The sequence below is a fragment of the Podarcis raffonei genome, chromosome 8 (genome assembly GCF_027172205.1).
Source record: "Podarcis raffonei isolate rPodRaf1 chromosome 8, rPodRaf1.pri, whole genome shotgun sequence".
NCBI classification, from domain to species: Eukaryota; Metazoa; Chordata; class Lepidosauria; order Squamata; family Lacertidae; genus Podarcis; species Podarcis raffonei.
The window spans coordinates 35,785,559-35,810,151 of NC_070609.1; the positions used below are offsets into that span (position 1 = coordinate 35,785,559).

A 24,593-nucleotide genomic window follows, 5' to 3' on the forward strand; every position below is an offset into this window, starting at 1 on the left:
CATACAAAAAAAATCAATAAAATACAGAAGACTTTTCATTAAAATAATTTTAATAGCGAATTGTTGCAGATATGTGTACTGAATGTCAGCTTGGAAAGTACCAAAATTGGCAAGGTCCTTACTTTTTTACAATAATTTTTATTAATTTTCAATTACAATCCAATAATAGCCTCATTATAACAATACCAAATTATAATACAATTGCTAATAGCAATCATTCAAATACCGAATTATATGATTTACATGGCCACCCGCTTGCTAGATTTGATAGTTTTTTTATTTCTGCATTCCAAAATCTTACTAATTTCAATTACATTCCGGTCAAAATAATAATCCCTTATACAACAACTGCAATATTAATAACTTCTATTTGTGTTGACACATTAAATGATTTATAGAATTACAAGTGAGGCACTCAGACTATATCCTTGTTCTTCCTGTGTGTGGCAGTTATTCTGTCTGTGGTGTTTCTTCCTGTCCTTGTAAAATGCTTTGTCTATCTTTTCCTGGTTGTTGCTGTTCTCCATCATGCCTTGGGTGGAGCTGATATCCCAGGCAAGGTCCTTTCTTCCCTGATTCTACAAGTAACTCATAAGGAGGGATGGTAGTCCAGTAGGAGAGCAGGTGTTTGTATGCAGAAAGTCCCACTATCAATTGGCAGGATAGAAAAGTGGTTCCCAAACTTTTTCACACCCCTGCCTTCTTGATTCCACAAACTCATCCCCCTTCCTATAAAAAACATTATTCACACTAGTGGTTTGCGCCACCCACTAAGGAAGATAACGGCACAATAAAATTCAAAAGAAGCAAAAATTAATTTCACAATATTTATTCAAAATCCAATTAACATTATTTCATTCAATCCGTCCAACAAAACTGATAAACTTGATCCAGTGATGCTGGCTTTTCAAAGTCTGCTAGTCATTTAGCAAGAACCTTAGATGCCATGTGTAGTGAATACACTTCACTGTTCAAGTAAATGCTTCATGCAATGTTTGGGCTTGAAGAAGTGATGCCAGTCTCCAAATTACTGGCTTGAAGCCACTTAGCAGCAGTCTTAACTCACCACTTTCAGTGCCTGCCTTCCTCTTAGCACCCCCTAAGTAATCCCCTCTGCTGTGGGTGATACTGCCCCATTTGGGAATGGCAGGAATAGATCAGGATCTTGAGACTCTGGAGAGCCTCTGCCAGGCAGTGTGTGGATCTGAGGTGTGAAACCTTAGGCCTGGGGGGCTGTGTGTGGCTTTCCTGGCCTTTTCTATCCAGTCCTGAAGACCCACCCTGACCCACACCCCCTGCCCTGCCTCCACCCAGCTCATGACCCTCTCACCAACCCTGCTCTGTACCATCTTTGAAGGTTTTTATTGGCTGTATTGTGTCCTCAGACTCTGAACATGCTGTTATTTATTTATTGCATTTACTGTATATGCCACCTTTTTGTCCTCCACGGAGATCAAGGTGACGTACATGGTTCCTCTGCTCTCTCATTTTATCCTCACAACAACCCTGTAAAATAGGTTAGGCTGAGAGACAGTGACTGGCCCAAGTTCACCCAATGAGCTTCATGGCTTAGTGGGGATTTGAACCCTGGCCTCTTCCAGGTCCTAGTCTGACAGACTAACCCCACTAGGATAGAGGGGTGTGTGTGTGTTGAAATTAGCCTACTGTACAAAGGTAAAATATTTATACTTTGCTCCCTGCATTTTTGCTTCTGGCCCTTCCCATCTCTAGCATGTGGCCCCCAGAAACTTCCCAAGGGACACATGTGGCCCACCCATTTCTGGTGAAGGCACTGCTGGGTTGGATGGAGAAGATGGTCTGACTTTGCACTTCCTGTTTTCCCTGCGTACATCCAGAGAGCTATTTTTAAGTGTGCCTGGAGGACTCGCAGGCACCCAGCAAGACTTCCACAGCCGGCCTTCATGTGAAGCGTCACTGAATCAGTTGCTGCAGAGAATATGCTCCAGATGGGGTTGGTCGCATTTCTCCATAGTACTCAAAAATAACACAAATGAAGTAAAAAAATAGCAGCACTGGGCTGCCTGTGGAGGGGGCTGTTTTTGTTCCTTGTGCAAAATGGTCTCATGCTAGCATGGCCCAGGGAGGCTTATTATTATCATTATTATTTTCTTATATATATGCCACCCCTCTGACTGGGTTGCCCCAGCCAGTCTGGGGGGCTCCCAACAGAATATTAAAACCACAATAAAACATCAGACATTGAAAACTGACCTCTCTTTCTCCCTCTGCCCCCCGTCCACAAACAACAGAGCCCAAACTGCTTTTGAAACTTCATGGCTTGCCATGCCTGGCCCTGGAGAATGCTGCAAGGCTTAAAGCCTTAGTGGCCTTGTGCACCTCAGAGTTTGGCTCACTGTGCCTACAGAGAAAGGACATTAAATAAAGTAACAAAATGAGCTCATCTTTCTCCCATCAGAGCAGCGGGGTGGTTGGGGCCATGTGCGTGACTAATGGCAAGGGGCAAACCAGCAAGCTGCAAGTCTGTCATTAAAACCAGGTGCAAGTTGGAGAACCCGTCAAGCTGTGAATGGGGAAAACACTCTGCCTTGTTGTTAAAAAAAGATGATGAAGGAGCAGCGCAGAAGCTTCCTGTGGCTTGCTCCTGGAAATCTGGGTGCCCCCTGAGCAAACCCAATGCAGATGGATGCAGGAGCGAGTGTGGGTATTGGTGCAAAACCCATGGGTCTGGTGGGCACTGGAGACCTTGCTGAAATGTGCAGAATTCCAGTGGAAAAGTAACAAGCATAGCATGGAACAGTGTAGATGAAAAAAGAGAAAGGGATCTAGGAATCTGCGTCCTGCATACTGGAAAAAATGACTTTGGGCCAGTCCAGTGGACATTCCATTTCAGCCATATTTGGAGCTGGCCTCCTAGCTTGGGAGCAATCAGTGTTCAGGCTGATTTGCTAGTTTCCTGCTGTACTCATGGAGCTGTTGTGGAGTGAAACATGCCTACCTTATCGCCCTCCTGGTGTAAGGGTGAACTGCTATGGATGTGCCTCCTCTGCAGCCAGTGTCTAAATGTCTGCAGTCTGTACTTGATCCTGCAGGTACAGGTTGAGCCATTCATTCATTTTATTTGTACGCCGCTTTTCCAGAAAAGAAATTTGTGCTCCAAGCAGCTTAAAGCAAAAGAACAGGAGTACATTGCAAACGAAAGCAATTTCATAATAACACAGCAAAACAACATAGCATCAGTTTCACAAAAACAGCAGGACAATAACATAGTAACTGTTTCATAATAAGATTTGCAAATTAATAGCAAATCTAATAGTACACAAAAAACAGATCTCAATGCTGTAAATGTAACAAGATTACATAAATAACATGCAGCATCCTCAAGCAAAAATAACAAGGGAGCTTCACGGTTTGACCATGGCCCTAGGAACACCCCTCCCAAGATGTTGCTCACAGTCCCTTTCCTGCAGCAGCTTCTTATAAGGCTTCCAAGAGCAAGGGGTGGGGTCGTGTTTCAGGTGTACATCTTGCAGGACCGATGCCTGATGCAAGAGCATAGGGCCTGAAGGTTTATCCTAGCTTGTGTGCTTTGCTTGATTTTAAAATGCCAAGATGTCAGTATCTGTTTTTACAGAAATGCTCAGAATGTGGAGGTGTGCCAATAGCATTATTCAGCTGTGATTTCTGCACAGCAGCAGGGTTGGGGTTCCTGGCAACTCTACAGTGCTATGATTCTAACTTAAACACTATTTTAAGGGCTTGTTGGTGCTGACCTTTAAATCCCTAAACTGCCTCGGTCCAGTTTACATGAGGGAGCGTCTCCACCCCCATCGTTCTGCCCGGACGCTGAGGTCCAGCGCCGAGCGCCTTCTGGTGGTTCCCTCATTGCGAGAAGCAAAGCTACAGGGAACCAGGCAGAGGGCCTTCTCGGTAGTGGCACCCGCCCTGTGGAACGCCCTCCCACCAGATGTCAAAAAGAAAAACAACTACCAGACTTTTAGAAGACATCTGAAGGCAGCCCTGTTTAGGGAAGCTTTTAATGTTTAATAGATTATTGTATTTTAATATTCTGTTGAAAGCCGCCCAGAGTGGCTGGGGAAACGCAGCCAGATGGGCAGGATATAAATAATAAATTGTTGTTGTTGTTGTTGTTTTCCCTCTGCCAGGCTTAGGCCATCTCAGCCAGCAGTGGCCCCACTCCTGAGCAGAGTTTGGATCTGGCGTAACTTTACACAGGTTTAATTTACTTCAGTTTCTTTCTTCCCCAGTGGATGGGCCTTTGAACCTAACCTGCATTTTCTTCCCTCCTAGTCTATCCCTTCAGAGCTAAGGCTGGTGCCAACACAGCCGTTGTGAATTTGGTTTTGGTGTGGAAAAATGATATAAATAGAACAAGCCTGCTTATTTTAAGGCTTTGGTTGCGTGAAAAGTATATTTAAAAAAATAATAATGGTAGGTGGAAACACTTCATTCTCGTCTGGACTTATTCTCTCTCTCTTTTTTAAAGGTTTTTTAACAGGCCTGTAAAAACAGAGTTCTGAAGGTTTATCTAAATTGGAGGGAAGTGGATGATTAATAACCCTGAAGTCTATGACCTCAGGACTTTCCCCCTTCCTGTAGACTTCCCTATATAGCTAGTTTTTGTTTGCTCCAAGTCACACTCTTTACAAACCAAAACACCTTGCAGCATGGAAAAACATGAGGCTGGACTCTAAGGCTGCCTATGCCCTAGATCTTTAAGTGCATTCTTCACATGCACACCCCACTGATTTTGCATTATAACAATTCAAAACATGTATGCAGTGCAACAAATAAACATTAGTTAACATGAAATAACCATCATGTCTGCTTATATACAGTGGTACCTCAGGTTACAGATGCTTCAGGTTACAGACTCCGCTGACCCAAAAAATTGTACCTCGGGTTAAGAACTTTGCTTCAGGATGAGAACAGAAATCGCGCAGTGGCAGCTGGAGGCCCCATTAGCTAAAGTGGTACCTCAGGTTAAGAACAGTTTCAGGTTAAGAACAGACCTTCAGAACAAATTAAGTTCTTAACCCGAGGTACCACTGTATACACCTTTAAAGCACATTTGAAGTAACTTCTTTCCCTCAAAGAATTACAGGCATAATAATAATAATAATAATAATAATAATAATAATAATAATAATTATTATTTATTATTTATACCCCGCCCATCTAGCTGGGTTTCCCCAGCCACTCTGGGCAGCTTCCAACCGAGTATTAAAAACACAATACAGCATCAAACATTAAAAACTTCCCTAAACAGGGCTGCCTTCAGATGTCTTTTAAAAGGAAGTTTGCTATAGTTTACTCCTCACAGAGTTACAATTCACAACAACCCTTCACAAACTACAGTGCCCAGAATTCTTTGAGGGAAAGAATGTGCTTTAAAGGTATAGCATGTGCACAGCTTAAGGCTCAAGATATTAAGCCTTGGGTATTGGTATAATAGGGCCTGAGGCCTATGTTGTGATAGATTTCCATTCCCCTCCCTCCAACCTCTCCCTCTCTCCTACTTGGGCACTCACATTTAGCCTAAGTGTTCTGCATAGCTCTGAGCCTCCTGGGTGGTTTTCTGCTTAATGCTTGTTTACTAGTATAGAAACCATAGCATCATTAAAATGATGTCCATTACTCTAACAGAGCTGTAGTTATACTAATGTGGAAACACCCAATTCATGCAAGCAGCTAAGACGAAGAATCTGCCTACCAAAACACAGGCATTAAAATACAACATCCGCCATCAAAAAATACCACAGAGCAATCCCACTAAAACATTAAAATATAAACACCCAAAGTTAAAATGTAATCGTAAACGTAACTGGAAACCGTCACGTAACAGGAAATATAAAAACTTACAAATGTGCACGTTTATAAAATAATATCGGAGGATAATGCAGCACTGGGTGAATAGATAATGGTGTTTATTTAATTAGTGTCATCATCACCATTTAATTTCTAGCGTTTTATTATTTTTATATAATATGAATTGCTTCCTGTGAAACATCTCAAAGGAGTTTAACAAAAATAAATAAAACAATTTCAGATATTAAAAATCATATATAAAAACAATTACAACAATTTCAGATATAAAAACAATTTCAAATCCAATACAGATACAAGTGAGGATAAAAAAATCTCCCCTCAAAAGGTTTGTTGAAAAAGGAAGGTATTGAATAGGTGCTGAAAAGACAACAGAGATAGTACCCATCTCATGTATATTAGTGTTTATGTACTCAGTTTCAAAGTACTTAACACACATGATCTTAAACTACAGTCCTAAATACTTACTGAAGCATAAGCTCCACTCTGTGCAGTAAGACACACTTCAGAGCAAACATGCATATGATTGTGCTATTAATCTTTATGACAGTTCTGCAAGGCAGGGTAGTATTAACTCCATGTTGCAGTTGGGAATAAAGCTGACTGTTCTTAGACCTCCTGGAAAGGAATCTGTGGCTAGGGCAAGATTTGGATCATAGATTTTCACTTACTCCTCCTAGTTTGCCCAAAACCCTTTTGAAATAGTGGTTCGGTTTCATGACGGGGATGAACATGAGGTATGGATGCTTTCCTACAAAAATGAAGTACAGTGCTACCTCGGGTTACAGATGCTTCAGGTTACAGACTCCGCTAACCCAGAAATAGTTCCTCAGGTTAAGAACTTTGCTTCAGGATAAGAACAGAAATTGTGCAGCAGCAATGGGAAGCTACATTAGCTAAAGTGGTACCTCAGGTTAAGAACAGTTTCGGGTTAAGAATGGACCTCCAGAATGAATTAAGTTCTTAACCCAAGGTACCACTGTATGTCTTTTTTTTGTCTTTCAGAACTACCTGTATTGTTTTTCTTAACACGCAGTTTCATTTCAGTGTAATTGACTACCCCTTAATCTATAACTAAACCAACAAAGATTTTTTTAACAGCCTGACCCTTATTTAAACAACTACAATTAATGCCTGAGCATGACCCACGAGGGGCTGCAAGATTTCTCCCGCCTGTCCTTCAGAGAAATTCAAAAGACTCTAGTTGTTTTTGCTGCAGCGAATGGAGTAACAAAGCTACCTGAAAAGTAATTTGCTCTAAAAGCCCCTGTTTTGCACTGGCTTCCAAAGCAGGGCATGTTAGCAAATGAATCACTATTTCCCCCTTCCCCAATAATAATAAAGAATATTTAGTGAAATGCTTGGGTTGGTTGGTGCAGCTGATTGTATTTGCAGCTGCAACTCAAAGAGAAAGTTTATTTGGGAGGGGGTACATGTTTGTGTGCAGCGAGAGTTTTCATCTGTGTACACGGGCCTTGATGCATGTTCAGTAAAGTCAGGATGCATCTACCACCTGATATGTGCTTGCGCACCCACACACTCTTAATAGTAGTAGTAGTAGTAGTAGTAATAATAATAATAATAATAATAATAATAATAATAATAATATTTATACCCCGCCCATCTGCCTAGGTTTTCTCAGCCACTCTGGGTGGCTTCCAACAAAATATTAAAAATACATTAAAACATCAGTCATTAAAAACTTCCCTAAACTTCAGATGTCTTCTAAAAGTCAGATGTTTATTTCCTTGACACCTGAAGGGAGGGTGTTCCACACACCCTCCCTTCAGGTGTCAAGGGGATTAAGAATTACACAACTTTTAGAAGACATCTGGAGGTAGCCCTCCTTAATGCTTGATGTTTTTATTATGTTTTTAGATATGCTGTAAGCTGCCCAGAGTGGCTGGGGAAACCTAGCTAGATGGGCAGGGAATTATTATTATTATTATTATTATTATTATTATATTTTATTTTCCCTCCCAACTTTTCACTTCAAAGTTTAAAATCAGGGCAAAATGGAGACTGCGGGAAATAGGAACTGCATAGGACTGTATGCATGTATATCTGAAGGAGCGTCTCCACCCCCATCATTCTGCCCAGACACTGAGGTCCAGCTTCGAGGGCCTTCTGGTGGTTCCCTCACTGTGAGAAGCCAAGTTACAGGGAACCAGGCAGAGGGCCTTCTCGGTAGCGGCACCCACCCTGTGGAATGCCTTCCCACCAGATGTCAAAGAGAAAAACAACTACCAGACTTTTAGAAGACATCTGAAGGCAGCCCTATTTAGGGAAGCTTTTAATGTTTGATGCATTACTGTATTTTAATATTTTGTTGGAAGCCACCCAGAGTGGCTGGGGAAGCCCAGCTAGATGGGCGGGGTATAAATAATAAATTATTATATTATTATTATATGAGAGCCAGGATCTCTGCAAGCAGCTGTAAGTTTGTGAAATAAAGACTCTGAAGTTTAACACACCCTAATACATGGTTCCCTCCAGATGTTTTGGACTAACAGCTTCCATCTGCTCCAAACAGCAGGGCTTTTTTTGGGGGGGGAAGACTCCTTAGAGAGATTCTGTTTCTGTAGCTGGTGTCGTTGATTCTCTCTGCATCTGCAAGCAACTTGGAGTAGAGGGCCCCCCTGAGCATGTGCAGAGCTCTTCCCAGCCAGCTGCTCTGCCTCTGTATTCAGGAGCAGTGGCTGTACAACAAGCTGTCTTTCTGCAGATTGAGCCCTCCCTCCTAACCTGGCTGATGTTGTTCTGCCTCTCTTACGGACATGGCTGGCCTGCCACCTTCTGCCCAGGACTTGAAACTGTCAGGAAGATGTGATATCTCTGTTGGCGGAGAAATTGAGATGCAGCTGATAGGGCCTGGGGCCGGGGGAGCTTGGAGAGATGGCTGACCCTGAACAGGATGAAGAGCACAGCTGTCAGCAGCTGCCCACAGGAAGAGACAGCAAAGCCGTCATCCGTGGGCAGTCATGCCTTTTGTGAATTAAAAAAGAGGGGGCTGTGAATCAGGTTTTAATGCTCTCCCATAGGGAAGCAGATGCGGTCCACCGAACTGGGCAGAGGATGCTGAAGGTTTTGAGCTGGAGGGAGTGGCAGTTCCAAGGATGTTCACCCAGATGGCCCTTGTTTCAGAGATGGAGATGTTGAAAGCAGCGTGTTAGTTGGGGTTGGTCACTTGTCTGTCCAGATAGCTGCACAGCCAGGGCAGGGAAGTTTGTTCAGTCCAGGGATTAGGAACCTTCTGGGCACAAGAAGGAGCCAAGGATGGGACATAACCTTTGTACAGCTGGCTGCATTGCAAAAGCCAATTGTATCTACACACATTTATCTCCACTGCATTATAGAATTGTATAGTTGGAAGGAACCCAAAGGGTCACGTAGCCTGGTGTGTGTGTGTGTGTGTGTGTGTGTGTGTGTGTGTGTGTGTGTACTAGAGGCATTATTATAGTTCAGTGGCATGTTCCAGTTAGAACAAAGCACTCAAGGAAGGTGTGGAGCCAGTGATGGGGTGCCTTGGGGAAGGTTCTGAGAGCCAGATAGAGATTCTTAGAGGGCCACATTTGTCCTCCTGTGTCACTGTGAGAGTCACACCCATCGTTCTGGCTACTTTTGCCTCTGGCCACAGCCACTGTTTCTGTCACCTCGCCTGCCAATGGCGCGTGGCCCCTGGAAGACTCTGCATCTGTCATATAGATTCCATCACGCAGACAGAAAAATCGCAATAGAGCAAGCCAATAAAAATATTCAAAATAATAGAGAAGCAATAAGAGAAGCAGTGAAATAGGGGATTAAGAGCAATGTGTGAATTAAGAGCAATACGAAAAGCAGTGAAATAGCAGCAAAACGTATTAGCAATAAATAGCAACATCCAACTTGGCACTGTATCATTGTACTGAATGAAATAACTCATCGCTAGATCATTGAACAACAGTGAAATATACTTGCCAAGGGAAACCAATTTGGAGCAAACCTGTCTTAAATGTTTGTTTGAAGGGACTTATGGTCTTCACTTGGAATTGAGTTCCATCAGTGTGCATCTTGACACATCACCTCATTTTGTTTTATATTTTATTATACTTTATGTTGAATTTCTGAAATTATAGAAAAAACAAAACTTCAGTATCATTCTCACAATGACCCAAATTGGGGACACAATGAAAATGCTAAGCATAAGCGATATTAATTCGAGCTTTCAGCGGTAAGGAAAATAAAGCAAAGACCCAAAACTACCTCTCTTAGTTTGATGGAAGAATAAAGTTGTAACAAGTTGCAGTCTTAACCATAAACACAACAAAGTTAAAACTAAAAGCAATGGGCAGGCCAGCTGAAGCTGAGAAGAGGGAATCTGCAAGGGAGTGAGTACACAGGATTGATATGACATTTGAATCATAGAATCATAGAGTTGGAAGAGACCACAAGGGCCATCGAGTCCAACCCCCTGCCAAGCAGGAAACACCATCAGAGCACTCCTGACATATGGTTGTCAAGCCTCTGCTTAAAGACCTCCAAAGAAGGAGACTCCATCACACTCCTTGGCAGCAAATTCCACTGTCGAACAGTACTTACTGTCAGGAAGTTCTTCCTAATGTTTAGGTGGAATCTTCTTTCCTGTAGTTTGGAACCATTGCTCCGTGTCCACTTCTCTGGAGCAGCAGAAAACAACCTTTCTCCCTCCTCTATGTGACATCCTTTTATATATTTGAACATGGCTATCATATCACCCCTTAACCTCCTCTTCTCCAGGCTAAACATGCCCAGCTCCCTTAGCCGTTCCTCATAAGGCATCGTTTCCAGGCCTTTGACCATTTTGGTTGCCCTCCTCTGGACACGTTCCAGTTTATCAGTGTCCTTCTTGAACTGTGGTGCCCAGAACTGGACACAGTACTCCAGGTGAGGTCTGACCAGAGCAGAATACAGTGGCACTATTACTTCCCTTGATCTAGATGCTATACTCCTATTGATACAGCCCAGAATTGCATTGGCTTTTTTAGCTGCCATGTCACACTGTTGGCTCATGTCAAGTTTGTGGTCAACCAAGACTCCTAGATCCTTTTCACATGTACTGCTCTCAAGCCAGGTGTCACCCATCTTGTATTTGTGCCTCTCATTTTTTTTGCCCAAGTGCAATACTTTACCTTTCTCCCTGTTAAAATTAATCTTGTTTGTTTTGGCCCAGTTCTCTAATCTGTCAAGGTCGTTTTGAAGTGTGATCCTGTCCTCTGGGGTGTTAGCCACCCCTCCCAGTTTGGTGTCATCTGCAAATTTGATCAGGATGCCCTTGAGTCCATCAGCCAAGTCGTTGATAAAGATGTTGAATAAGACCGGGCCCAAGACAGAACCCTGTGGCACCCCACTAGTCACTCTTCTCCAGGATGAAGAGGAACCATTGATGAGCACCCTTTGGGTTCAGTCAGTCAGCCAGTTACAAATCCACTGAGTGATAGCATAGTCAAGACCACATTTTACCAGCTTCTTTACAGCTTAGCTCACGTGTTTGGCCACTATGTTACATGGGTGGTCAAAGCACCAGCAAGGCTCCTCTCCTTGTAGCAAATGCCTTTTTATGGGGAATTTAGGAGTTTCATCCCTCCCCTTGTACTAATAAACCTTTCTACCCTTGCAGATTGTCGGGAATTGTTGCTGCCTGAGCTGATGGCGTACACAACCAGCTCCAGCCCTTCCGTGCCAGTGGGGCCCCAGTACTGCGTTTGCAAAGTCGAACTGTCTGTGTGTGGCCAAAATCTTCTGGACAGAGATGTCACCTCTAAATCTGACCCCTTCTGTGTCTTATTTATGGAAGTCAACGGCAAGTGGACAGAGGTAAGGCCCAAAATGTTGCCCTGTGTCAGGAATGGCCATCCTCTATTGGCCAGTTGGTGCAAGTTACAAAATGGTTGCCACAGGAGCATGGCATAACACAAAATGGTGGTTGTGGCAGAGTGGTATAATGGATTCAGTGTTGGAGAGGCTGAGACAGATGATCAGCTAACAAGAATTTTGTCATGGACTGGTTGGATGCAGAAGAGTGATGGGAACCCCCAAGGGAAGAAGGCTCAGAGCCAGGGGATTGGTGGTGGGACGACACTGAGTGGTTGGAGAGAGAAGAGGGAGCAGACTGGGAGGAGGTGGTGTCAGAAGCTGAGGAGGCAAGAGGGTTTAGTTAGCAGGAAGAGTCTGTGGCAGAGAGAGGTCCAGAATCAGCGGCAGAAAAGGAGGCTGGAGAGGAGAGGGGCCAAGAGGCAATATGCTCCTGGCAATGATAAGAATATTAAAGTTCATTTAGATAGAGAACCAGATTTGACACACATTCAAGCATTTACAAACCTAATCCCTGGTAAGAATTCAAAAGGGTGAGGGCTGGTCAGCTACAGGCATGCTTGGAGGATACGGATTCTCTATTTAAATAATAATAATAATTTAGGTTTTCACATGATACATCTTAGGAACACGATATATTACAATTCTTATTTTTCTGTGACTTCCCATATCACTTGATAATACGTTATATCGCCACTCTCTGAACTGCCCATTTGTGAGGATGCGGATTCTCTCTATCCATCACAATCTGGCTTGAGGTCTGGGTCCTGCTCTGAGGTTGCCTAGAATGCCCTGAAGGACGCCCTTTGTTGGGGAAGAAACAGAGGGAGTGCAGCACCGTTGCATCTCTCCACCATTCAAGCAGCGTTACGAGTTATAATCCAATATTTGTAAGCTGACCCATTGGCTTTTTTGTGTGATGCCCCCACCCTGGAAATAGTAGATCCTTGCAGTCCTGGGTGTGGTGGAAGGTGGTGGACTCTCCTTCATTGGAGGTTTTTAAGCAGAGGTTGGATGGCCAGGGATTCTCTAGCCGTGATTCCTGCATTGCAGGGGGTTGGTCTAGATGACTCTTTGGGTCCCTTCCAACTCCACAGTTCTATGATTCTATGAAAGTCTGTGAATCTGCGGCCCAGGAATCAGTTATTCTCTGGGCAGAAACCTCAATGGCCTCCTGCTTGCTTTGGTCATACATTTCTGTTATCTCCTCTTTGCAGACGCCTGTATTGATTAAATCTGCTGGCAAATTGTTCCCTTTCATAGACTTCTTAAAACGTTGTTATAGCTTTATCAGGAAGTCCAAAGAGCAAGCAGTTAACCCAAGGAGCAACGGTCAGCAATCACTCTGCAGGGATTCCTTATTGTCTGTTCAGCTTACCGGCAGTAGATTGTCCGCCACCCTCTTCTTGACTTGTGCCAACTTCCCACAAGCTCCTCCAAAAGGAGAAGACTGCGGGCAGGCTGGCCAACAAACCTGCATATGAACCCTGCTGCCTCCATCTCCATCTCTGGACAACCACTAGGTTCTAACCAGTGTCAGTCCTCCTCAGAGCAGACCCATGGGAAATAATCATTCCAATCAGCCTACTCTGAGTATTACCTGGATACAACCCATTAAGTCCACAGTCTAAAACCACCTAACTGCCCCACTGTTAAGCAAGGTTTTCTATAGCAGTTGTTCACTCTCCAAACAGATACTACTGTTGGCTTTCTTTGACAAGAAAACCGCATGCTGTGTGAAATGGAGTACGGACACACACACACACACACACACTGACTTAAAAGATGGTGCCTCTCTTCTGCGCTAATATATTCAGAGAGAAGACACGTCGTACTGCCCAGCAGCTGGGATTTGCATGCTCTTGGGTTTATTTTGTGAATAACATTTTTTTGCCCATAAGGAAGAATCAGCCCTGGTTTCTCAAAGCGGACGGCGTTGTTGCTTTGGATGATATGGGGGGGTGGGGAAGGAAGGGTAACAACTCTGTGGTGATGAGAGGCAGATGAACACAGGAAAGCAGCTGTGTTGTAGAACTGCTCAAGGAAGGAATTGGAAGCTTGTTTACACAGCTTTGTTTATATGGTCAGAAGCTGCCAGAAGGTTCTGCTCTTTCCCCTTGTAGTCTGCACTGGAGTCATTTACTCTGCAATCACTTCTTCTGCCAAAATGGTATCTGCCCTTTGGATGAAACCATGTGGTAGGACAAAAGCAAATCCACTGTGATGTTTGTGTGTATGCACTTACATACATGCAAAACCAGATTGATCCACTCCTATGGAAGGGGACATAACTTATTTTGGCTGTGTACACATCATACATTTAGAGTACATGCCCCCCCCCGAGAGTCATGGGAACTGTAGTTTGCTAAGGATGCTGGGAATTGTAGCTCTGTGAAAGGCTAAACTACAGTTCCCAGGATTTTATTTTGGGGTGGGTCGGGGAGGGGTGTTGTGTGCTTTGCATATATGGTGTTTTACACAGCATGATGAAGCAGTGAACTCTGAGGAATGGCAACTCTGAGCAAATTTTGAGAAGGCAAAAGGGGGAGATAGTGAATTTACCAAGAACCAGAAAATACAGTGCCTGTCTGGTGAAGGAGCGGGTAGCAACTCCTTAACTGATGTCAGTTTGCTATGTTCATGCTTGGTGCAACCAAGCGGATTGACTGGAGTTGAAGGGGGAGCCAAATACAATATATTTGTGGTTCCATGTTTATTTTCAGCTGCAGGGGACAGCGTGGTACAAATTCATGGTGAAGACTTTAGGTGCAGAAGGTTCCAGGTTCAGTCTGCAACATCTCCAGGTGGGCTGGAAAAAGATCCTGGAGACCCATTCCTGCCAATCACTGTAGACAATACTGAGTTGGCTGGAGCAATGATTTGACTTGGTATAAAGCAGCTTCCTGTGTTATTATGTTCTTCCAATGAACAGTATTGTGAGGCTCAGACTGCAGGGCAGGGGGAAAAGCAGATGGGAGTAAGAGAAGTGTTGGGGCAACAGATTTTGGAGCTAAGGAAACGGGGATGGCGAATCATTCTTAGAAACATGGGCAGTTTCAGGGCTGGGACTGATGGGAGTTGTAGTTCAAAACATCTGGAGGGGACCAGGGTGGTGAAGGTGGGTGTAATAGGAAGTATGTTCCTGAATGAAAAAGATTCCCTTTCCTCCTTTTTGTATTATGAAGTGCCATTTTTCACTGTCCTGTTGCTCCGAGCTCCTTCTCTGTTCAGGGTTTTCATCAGAACTGAAGTGTATGGGTTTCTTTCTCTCCCTCCCTCTCTCTCTGTAATGCCAACTTTTCAGATGTGTGGTTTTTATTTCGCCTGGGCTATTTTTGGACTGTTGCTTCAGAAAAACATGCGGTGAGGAATGTGAGAGAGAGGAGTCTTCAATGGGCAGTCTGTGAGACACACAGGCTGTTGCTTGCTGCTTCGATTCTGAAGGGAGGTCAGAGGATTGTCTGAGCTGGCAGCGGGTGTGGAAAAGGGGGAGAGGGCATATTTTCAGCCTTCCCACCAGAACCTGGGCAGCCTCCAGAAAGATGTGAAACAAAGAACAGACACTGACCCCTCCTGAATGTAAAAGTCTCCAGTGGGAAAGGCTTGCTGGCACCAAGAAATCAAAATCGAGGCTGCATTTTTAAGTGTCGCTTGAAAAGTCCCCTTTCATCGGTCAGATAATAGTGGTTTGGGGGCAGATTCTGGCCCACTAGGGAACAAGAGGGAGGTAACGGCTTGCTGAATGGGGACCCCCAAGGTTTCTGAAAGTACAAAAAACATCTACCTGCTACAAAGCCCCCATAGGGATGACTGTGCTCGGTAGCAGTGGAAAGCTGGGCGTCAGCTGGAAAACAAAAATAGAAAACTGAGATGGGGTGTGGAATGGAGTTTCTGAGGTGCACTGAGCAGAAACACTTCTGTTAGGAGATGGGAATATATTGCAAAACTCTGTCGCAGGTCCCACTTGTTTGTGATCTGCAAGGAAAATATCATAACTTTTCACTCTCTCTCTTTTCCACATTCCTTTGCATGCCATACCGTGGATGGTTCTATGAATCTATAAAGAAGGCAGTAAAAATGTTGTTAGGCAACAATTTCTTATTACTTATTTGCAGATGTATGTAAAGCAGCCTTTTATGGGGCAGGACACACAAATGTGTGTGGATAAAAATGAGTTGTGGGTTTGTTTGTTTTTTGCAGTTTGCTACCTTTTCTTTTTATATAATGAAACATCAAACATTAAAAACTTCCCTCAACAGGGCTGCCTTCGGATGTCTTCAAAAAGTCAGATAGTTGTTTACTTCCTTGACCTCTGATGGGAGGGCATTCTACAGGGCGGGTGCCACTACCAAGAAGGCCCTCTGCCTGGTTCCCTGTAACCTCACTTTTCGCAGGGAGGGAATCGCCAGAAGGCCCTCGGCGCTGGACCTCAGTGTCTGGGCTGAACAATGTGGTTGGAGACACTCCTTCAGGTATAATGGGCTGAGGTCATTTAGGGCTTTAAAGGTCAGCACCAACACTTTGTATTGTGCTTGGAAATGTACTGAGAACCAATGTAGATCTTTCAGGACCAGTGTTATATGGTCTCAGCAGCCACTTCCATCCATGGTGGTCAGCCACCATTTTTATTTACTCAAGATGCATGGCCCTGAATATAACAAACATTGTTCCTTGACCTTCTTTGGAGCACTTTGTGCCATATTTGGATCTGCAGTGCCAGCCTTTTTGTGGGTAATGACTAAAAACTGGAACAAGAAGCAATTAACTCTGTAGCTATGCAAAGGATGTTCAATGAATTCCCTCTAGTTAATCAGTGTTGGTATGTACAAATTAACTAGACAATTTTGAAAAAGATTAAAAAGATCTGCTGAAATCTGCAGTTTCCCTTCAATCTCAGCCGGGTTGGAGGGTGGGGGAGTCCCATGGAAAATGAGCTGGGATCCTGGATTTGAATCAGACCGAAGCTAAGAAATCACATCTTAGATGGGTGAATCATTCCCAGCCATACAGTCAAATGGACTTATTTGTACAGCCTGCAGTTAAATGGGGTTAGTAGTACAGCTGCCCGTTGTGATTTAGCAGAAACGTAGGTATAAATGCAACTAAAATATAAAATAAATTTACAAATGAAACAAAAAATAAAGTGTGAAGCTGCAGCATACAGTGCCACAGTGAAACATATCATTCAGTGCAGAGAGAAACCACAATCTACAATCAATTCGGAGTTTCAAGGTTGTGCTATGTAATTACTACTAATACGTAGCTGATTATTTGATTGCCATCCTCCCAAAAGATCGTGTAGGAAGCTGTTTTGAGAAGATAATATTCCTTTTCTGCTCTCTCCCCCCCTCACACCCCCGACAGCTGGTCCACAGTAACTCGCTGTTCCATTTCCCTTCCAACCTCCCCTTGTATTTTTAGCAAAATTACCATATTGTTGATGTGCATTTCCAAACATTTCTCCCATTTTTAAAAATACATTTCAGCAGAGCTTCTTTCCCTTTTTCCCTCTCCTACCCCGCTCACCATTTTTGACTCTCCCCCAACACACACGTTGCGTACCTATTTCTAGCTTTCAAATGTTCCCAGGTTTTGTTCATATCCTTTTCCTGTTTGACTCTGGCATCTATGCGCATTGGCAGGGTGGAATGGTGGTGTGCCTAAACGAAACACAAGGAGTGATGGCGGACAGTAATTTAGATACCTCTAAAAGGAAATTGAGAAAAATTTATGGTAAAGAAGTCTATCAATGGATACTAGTAATGAAAGCCATATTATGAAGCTTAGGCTTGCGCAGGAGAGCGCCTACTCTGTGGCAGCCCCAGAATTGTGGAATTCCTTCCCTTCACCTTCATGATACAGCTTTGCTGAAGTTGCACCTTTTAACACCCTGGCCATTTGAAACTTGTATGTTCATTTATTATTTTATTTATTACATTTGCATACCGCCCTCCATAGATCTCAGGCCAGCTGACAACATAAAATTACAATATAAAAAAACACAGAATACAGAATAAAAATAAGAACAAAAACAAAGCCCTCCCAGTTGAGAGAGATTTTAGGAGTTACTGTGTTCTTGTGGTTGTGCAGTGGTACCTCTGGTTACGTACTTAATTTGTTCCAGAGGTCTGTTCTTAACCTGAAGCACCACTTTAGCTAATGGGGCCTCCTGCTGCCACCGCCGCGTGATTTCTGTTCTTATCCTGAAGCAAAGTTCTTAACCCGAGGTACTATTTCTGGGTTAGTGGAGTCTGTAACCTGAAGCGTCTGTAACCTGAAGCGTATGTAACCCGAGGTACCACTGTAGTTTGCATTGTAATGTTTTTATTGTTGCATTTTAAATTGTTGTGACAATTTAACCCTGATGATGAAAGGCGAGGGAGGAGAGCAGCAACAACATAAAAAGCTTGCTGAATCAGACCAATGGCTCATCTGGCCTAGCACCTGTTCCCACTGTGGCCAACCAAATGCCCATTATGGGAAGCCGGCAAGCAGGATTCAAGTTTAAGAGCACCTCCCCTCCTGCGATTCCTAGCAGCTGGTATTCAGAGGCATACTGCCTCCAACCAGGGAGGTAGAACATAGCCATTGTGACTAGAAGTTGTGGATAGCCTTATCCTCCATGAAAACGCAGGTAAAAAGCCGGGCTCAGGGCTGCTAACACCAGTAAAATTACAGTAAAAACATAATAGGGGAAAAAACCCAATTTAAAATACAGGTTAAAAAGCAATTTAAAATGCCGCCTCATTTTAAAAGTAGCCCATAGATCAAAACCATAAGGGGAGGGAAACATAAGGTCAGACTGAGTCCAAACCAAAGGCCAGACGGAACAGCTCTGTCTTGCAGGCTCTGTGGAAAGATGTGAAGTCCCGCAGGGCCCTAGTCTCTTGCGACAGAGCTTTCCACCAACTCGGGGCCAGTACTGAAAAGGCCCTGGGCCTAGTTGATAAATAAATAGAAGCATCCCCACTTGTGTGCGATCGACACGTGTGCGACCGTGTACATGTGCAGCGCCAGGAAATAAGTAAATCATTGAATTCATACCCAGAAATGGAGGGAGAATGGTGGAGAGTCCTTGTGGCTTGCAAGGAAACCCTCCCCGGAACCCAAAGAGGACTTCAGTGAGGGCAGAGAAGAGACTGGAGGTGAAGCGGGGCTTTGTTTAGGCTGCTCAGCCTCCCTGGCCAACAGCTGGTATGTGGGGTAGCACAGCCAACACTTTTCTGCCCATCCTGCAGCCTCCTGTCAGCCCCAGAGCTTCAACACTAGTTGTGTATATTTTTGGTACAGTATTTTTGATTTTTGGAGAGGAATATTTTGAGAGAGTATGGTAGAGAGGGCATTTATGTGATTTTCACTTTTGCGGCGCCATAACATAACCCCCCCCCCCCACATACCTTAACTGGGAAGTCACTTGCAGTCCAGAACAGGTTGGCAAATGCTGATATAAGCCCTGATCATCAGAGTTTATTGTGTGCGAACAAATTAGTTTAATCTACAATTTTTTTCATGTGGAAACAATTTTTTATTATTCTTGTTGTAGTTGCAGCAGCAGTGATTAATCACCTTTCTGCCCAACTAGTGATACAAAATATAAAATATATACAATATTAAAAACAACAATGTGGATAAAAACAATGGTTGAATCAGAACAAAGCTGTAACTGGGGGGGAAGCGGAATAAAATTTAAAGCCCATCAAAAATCCGGCAGAGATTTTACTAATGGCATGCCAAAATGTTCCGCTGTGTTTTCATCGAACATTGCACATTGATTGATGAGAAAAGGAACTGCGTCTGAGAACTTTCAAATAGGAGAGAAATGTTTACTGGAAAGAAAAATAGACATAAGAACATATGAATAACCTGCTGGATTAGGCCAAAGGGGGCTCATCTAATCCAGCATTCTGTTCTCACAAGGGCCAAACAAATGCTCCAATGGGAAACCAGCAAGTAGGATTTGAGCGTAAGAGCAACTCTCCCCTCCTGTGGTTTCCAGCAACTGGTATTAAGAATCATTGCTGCCTCCAACTGCAGAGGCACAAAGCCCAGCCATCGTGGCTAGTAGCCATCGATAGCCCTCTCCTCCATGAATTGGTCTAATCCTCTTTTTAAGCCATCTGGGTTGGTGTTCCTCACTACCTCCTGTGAGAGTGAGTTTCATAGTAAAACCATGTACTGCGTCTTCTGCAACCTGACAGCAGTGGAGTTGGCTCAAAACCTCACACCCACCGAAACACTCAAGGAATTCTCAGGTGCCCTGACAAATAGACGAGGAAAATGGAAGACCCTTTCGTAGGGGAAGCAAACTTCCACGAAACCATACTGGTTTTCAGAGCCGTCTTTTCCATAGGGCTTAGTGGGGCGTCGCACCAGGGCACCGGCCTCTCAGGGGCATCGCAGCAAGTGGGGGAGCTGTGTGGCTTTGACGGTGGCCTCCCCTTTCCCTGCACGCCCGCCAGCTGTGCCCCGCCAACTTTAAGGCTGGCGGGCATGCAGCTTTCCTCCCAAGCCTCCTCGGGAGGAGAGCGATCCCCGCGGAGGCTTGGGAGGGAAGCTGCACGCCTGCCAGCCATATGGTTGGCGGGGCACGGCTTCCATCCTTAGCCTCTGTGGGGATCGCTCTCCTCCCAAGAAGGCTTGGGAGGAGCGCAACTTCACTCCCAAGCCTCTGCGGGGATTGCTGTCTCACAGCAGCATGGGGGAGAGTTGCGCCCCCTCCCCATGGCTGGCAGTGTGCAGCTATGGCCACCCCAACACTATCTGTGGTAATTTGGGGGTAATTTGCACCCCGGCGCCACATCTGCTAAAAACGGCCCTGCTAGTTTTATTCCTTCTAAGGCTTGGTAAAGATAGGGCCAACTGACCTCCTTAGCAAGGAAGGCCCACAATTGAGACTCCTGTGAGGAGGTTTCTAGGTGAGGAAGGGCGCCTGAGGTGACTGTGGCGGTTTGGTGAAAGGGCAGCCTCCTTGCCCCAAACCCCTTTCCGAGTTTCTGTTCTGACAGTCCCAACATTGTTTGCTGCTGAAGGCAAACCGATAGGTACAGAAGGGAAATTGTAGGGGAGGGGAGTTCTTCTTCTGGGAGGCGAGGTATGCATTTAAGGGCTTGCACTTTCTCTCTCAGGAGTATAATTTTGCGGGAATGTGTTGCCAGGACAGCAGGCACCTCACGCCCGCCTGATTTCCATAATCCCTAACAGAAGCCCCTTTCAGAGTTAAGGAGGCATTAGCACATAAATGCTCCATTTGAGGTCGAGTGAGCCTCTGAAGTGTCAGCGTTTTCCAGGGCCTGTGGCCAAGAAAAGCGTGTTGGGGCTGGAGCCGGGCCCTGCGCACATGCGGGCCCTGGGTTTCGGCTCCAAAGGCAGCGCCTTTAATCTGAGAAACATTGCAGGACACGCTGTGCGCCACTTGGCAGTGAATTCTCCCAAGACAACTTGTCTCTCTTCAGGTGGCTTTTAACGCTTGATACAATCACTCCTGCAATTTTGAGTGATTTTAAAGAGCTTTATCTTGGGATAATTGGAGCTGTGTGGAAACAGGGCCTTTCTGCGTCATTTTTCCCCTCGGAGCTTTTTCTCTGTCTTTTCCCCTCCTCCCTCCTTTTCCATGTAATTCAACAACAAGGCATGGAATCCAGGCTTAATTTGTAATTATAAAGGTGCTAGGAAGGTGTGTTCCTCGTTGAGAGCTGTGCTCTTGGACCAAAAAGCACTGTGACTTAGAAGCAAAACCTCCCCCAGTGGTGGTATAGTGGTTGGAGTGTTAGACTTGGACCTGGGAGAGCAGGGTTCCCACTGGGCCATGGAGCTCCCAGGTGACCTTGAGCCAGTCACTCTCACTCAGCCTAACCTACCTCACAGAGTTGTTATGATGATTAAATGGGACAGAGGAGAACTATGTAGGCCACCTTTCGCTCCCTGGGGGAAAGGTGAGGAATAAATAAATAAATGGGCTGATAATTCGGAGATTCTCATCATTTCCCCTATTTTCAATGTGCAGGTACATCCCCACCCAGGTACAAGAGGAAAGTATCAGCCAGCTTTGGGAAAACACCAAAGGTTGCAGAAATAGAGGAATGTTCGGCAGTGGGGAGGGAGAGCTCAGCAACAGCCCCATGCTCAGTAGCAGCTGAATTTGGATTTACTGTTGGGGATGGGCCGGGGAGGTGGGGACAGACCAAAAACCATAAGAAGAACATTAGAAGCTTCCTGATATTGGGTCAGGCTATTGGGTCCATCTAGCTCAGTATTGGGGTCTCCCCCAGCCCTTCCTTGTGTCATGGCCCTGTCAAGCAAGGAAAGTCGAGAGTGAAGAATTAACTCTTTATTGTCAAAAGTACACTTACAAGTTAGGAAAAGGCATGCCCATCAGTTATGTGTTTCTCAGCTGCTCCCAGGTGTGAACCCAGTGAGGCAGTTGCTGCAAGAGAGAGGCCCCGTCCCCTGCTTATGTATCTCCCCAACCTGAGCTCTGTTCAAGCAGGTGAAAACTACGCCTGCGTGTAACCTGTTTCCTCCTCCCACTTCAGTCCTCCTGGTCCAGGGAGACAGTGGAGCAAGATAGGTGGGGACACAAGGAGGAGGTGTGGAAGCCCTTGACTCTACACCAGCCTGACCTGCCTCTCCCTCCTGCTGCACCTGTTCTTCACTCTCCGATCCTGCAGCTTCTCTTGCCTCTCATTCTCATCTCCTGGCTGTCACAGGCTCCCCCAGTTCACTGATTCCTTCTTCCAAGTCAGTCTCCAATCCCACTTCTCCCCCCATCCAGTCCCTAACTCATCAGTATCCAGCTGGATAGCCACCACTCCTCAGTGTCCAGCCAGTCCCTGGCCCCTGGAGATGCTGAAGATTCAACCTGGGACCCCCTTTCAGCCCTAAAGCAGGTGTACTGCTTCCGAGCTTCCCATGTTGCTTATGGGAGTGAAGATATCTTAAAGTCGTACTTCAGGAGACTGTTTGGATTCTTTGTGAAATAAAGGGAGAATAGAAAGGAGAGGGGGAATTCGGTGAAGAGGGGTGTGGGCAGGGCGTTCACTTTCTGCTTCAGTGTGGCTACTGTTTTTTCAGTCAGGTTTCTGCACCCACACCCACAGATGTGGCCTTTTTTGAGGGGGTGTGTGGCCTGGGAGAGTTCTGGGGGCCAGATAGTGTGCCCTGCAGGGCCACATTCAGTCCTGTAGGCCTGGCATTCTACACCAATTTTGACTAGTACTGCTGGCGATCTGGAACAGGACCGGGAAGTGGCATGTGCCCTAGAGAGAGTCCTGAGGGCCACATAGAGAGCTCTGCAGGGCCATATTCAGCCTGCGTGTCTGAGGCTCCCAACTCCCATGAAGAGTACCATTTTATGTGCACCTGCAGAGTCCTGCGGTCATCTGTCCCAGGCTTCTTGCAGCTGTCTAAACTCACGTTCCGATTTTCCCTTCCCTCCTTCCTCATCGGCTCTGTCGTGCATTATGCCTTGAAGGCCTGCATTGGCACAGGAAGCACAGCCGAGAGAGCCAAAAACCTGCCATTCTCCTCACTTGGGCTTTTTCTAGGAATGCAGATTTCATTAAAGAGCACAGCCAATTATGTGAAAGTGAAAACTTCACTGCCGCTTCCTTCACCCCTCATAAGCCTTGCGAGTTTGAATGGGTGCCAGCGAGGCAGATGGAGTAAGTTACATTGGTACCAGTCCCTAGGAAGGAGGAAAAGAGGCCCTGCTATTGATCCCTGCAAAATATGTTGCCATTTCAACATGGCAAGATGTGGGAGGTGTGAGGGAGTCTTTGCTCCTTCTCTTGCATCGGTTCAATTTAAAAGTGAGCATGCAAAAAAAAAAAAAGAGAGAGAGAGAGCGGAAGAATTCAGTCTCTTTACTGAAGCAAAGAGAACTGATTTGTGTTGAAGCACGCATATATTGGCACCCAAAGCAGTGCTGGCACCCCCACCCCCAAAACTGGGGAGCCTTTTTCAGCTCGAGGGCCACGTTCTCCTCATGGGCAACTTTCTGGGGGCCACAGACCAGTGGAGGGTATGGCAGAAGTAGATGCGTGCCCACAATCTCAATTTCATCAAGGCAAGTGAGAGTTGTTATCGTAGATCAAGGATACATCCAGCCAAGTAAAATCACCAGCAGAGGCCACAAAGCAAGGCCAGGGAAGGCTGTGTCTCAGGTGTGTGTGTGGCCTAAGCAGTCTCAAGGGCCTGAGATTCTTCCACTCCTGTAGTGGATTATCTTGATGAATTCTGAGCTGAATTTTGTAATTGTGGGCTCATTATTACACTGGCTCCAAAAACCTACAAAACTGCAGCACGATACAGTGAAACAATATGACCCCCCAAAAGATGGAAGTGCACAGTAATCACTATTATTATATATTAATTTTTTATACCACCCTTTATTTGTAGATCTTAGGGCAGTTCACAACATAATGTTCGGGCTGCTGCATAAGCAGGTCAGCACTGCTGTGCTCCGAGTCTTACCTGTGATCGATGTTCTAGGTCGATAGGCCACAACGACTGAGTGGCCCCCGAATAAGGAGTCCCAGACTTCAGGTGGTGTTCTGCTGCCTACACTGGTGTAAATCCATGTAGTTCTTATTCACAGAAGTTGCTCCAGAACTGTATGGAGTGTACCTTTCATTTTCCCCATCGACACTGGTTGATATTTTGTGGGTTGGTAGGGGGAGAGGTCTTCCCTGTGCAACATGAATTTATCCATGGAAATCCTCTGGATTTTGCATTTTAAATATCTGGCGCCTGCCTTTTTAAGTGAACTAATGTATTGCACACTTCCTGGTCTAATCAGAGAGCATAATAATATTTTGGATGTTTCAATTCTTTGAAATTTATGATACAGAACATGGGCTTTAAAATGTACCATATGCATTAAAATACACATTTTCTGATTAAATATGTTTAGAGATGCATAAACATATTGAGTAAAATAT

At 44.9% G+C, this 24,593-nt stretch overlaps 1 protein-coding gene across 3 annotated transcripts in view; it reads left to right on the top strand.

The window, feature by feature from the left end:
• The window catches only part of CPNE2 (copine 2), an 82,534-nt gene that overhangs the window by 17,857 nt on the left and 40,084 nt on the right, over window positions 1-24,593 (top strand). For 2 of the 3 annotated variants that reach the window (XM_053399215.1, XM_053399214.1), the window contains exon 2: window positions 11,462-11,658. The exons of the other annotated variant lie outside the window; for it this stretch is intronic. In XM_053399215.1, coding sequence (XP_053255190.1) covers window positions 11,491-11,658 — 168 coding nt within the window. In that variant the 5' untranslated portion in view covers window positions 11,462-11,490. The remainder of the gene's footprint in view (window positions 1-11,461; window positions 11,659-24,593) is intronic. 3 annotated transcript variants of the gene reach the window in all.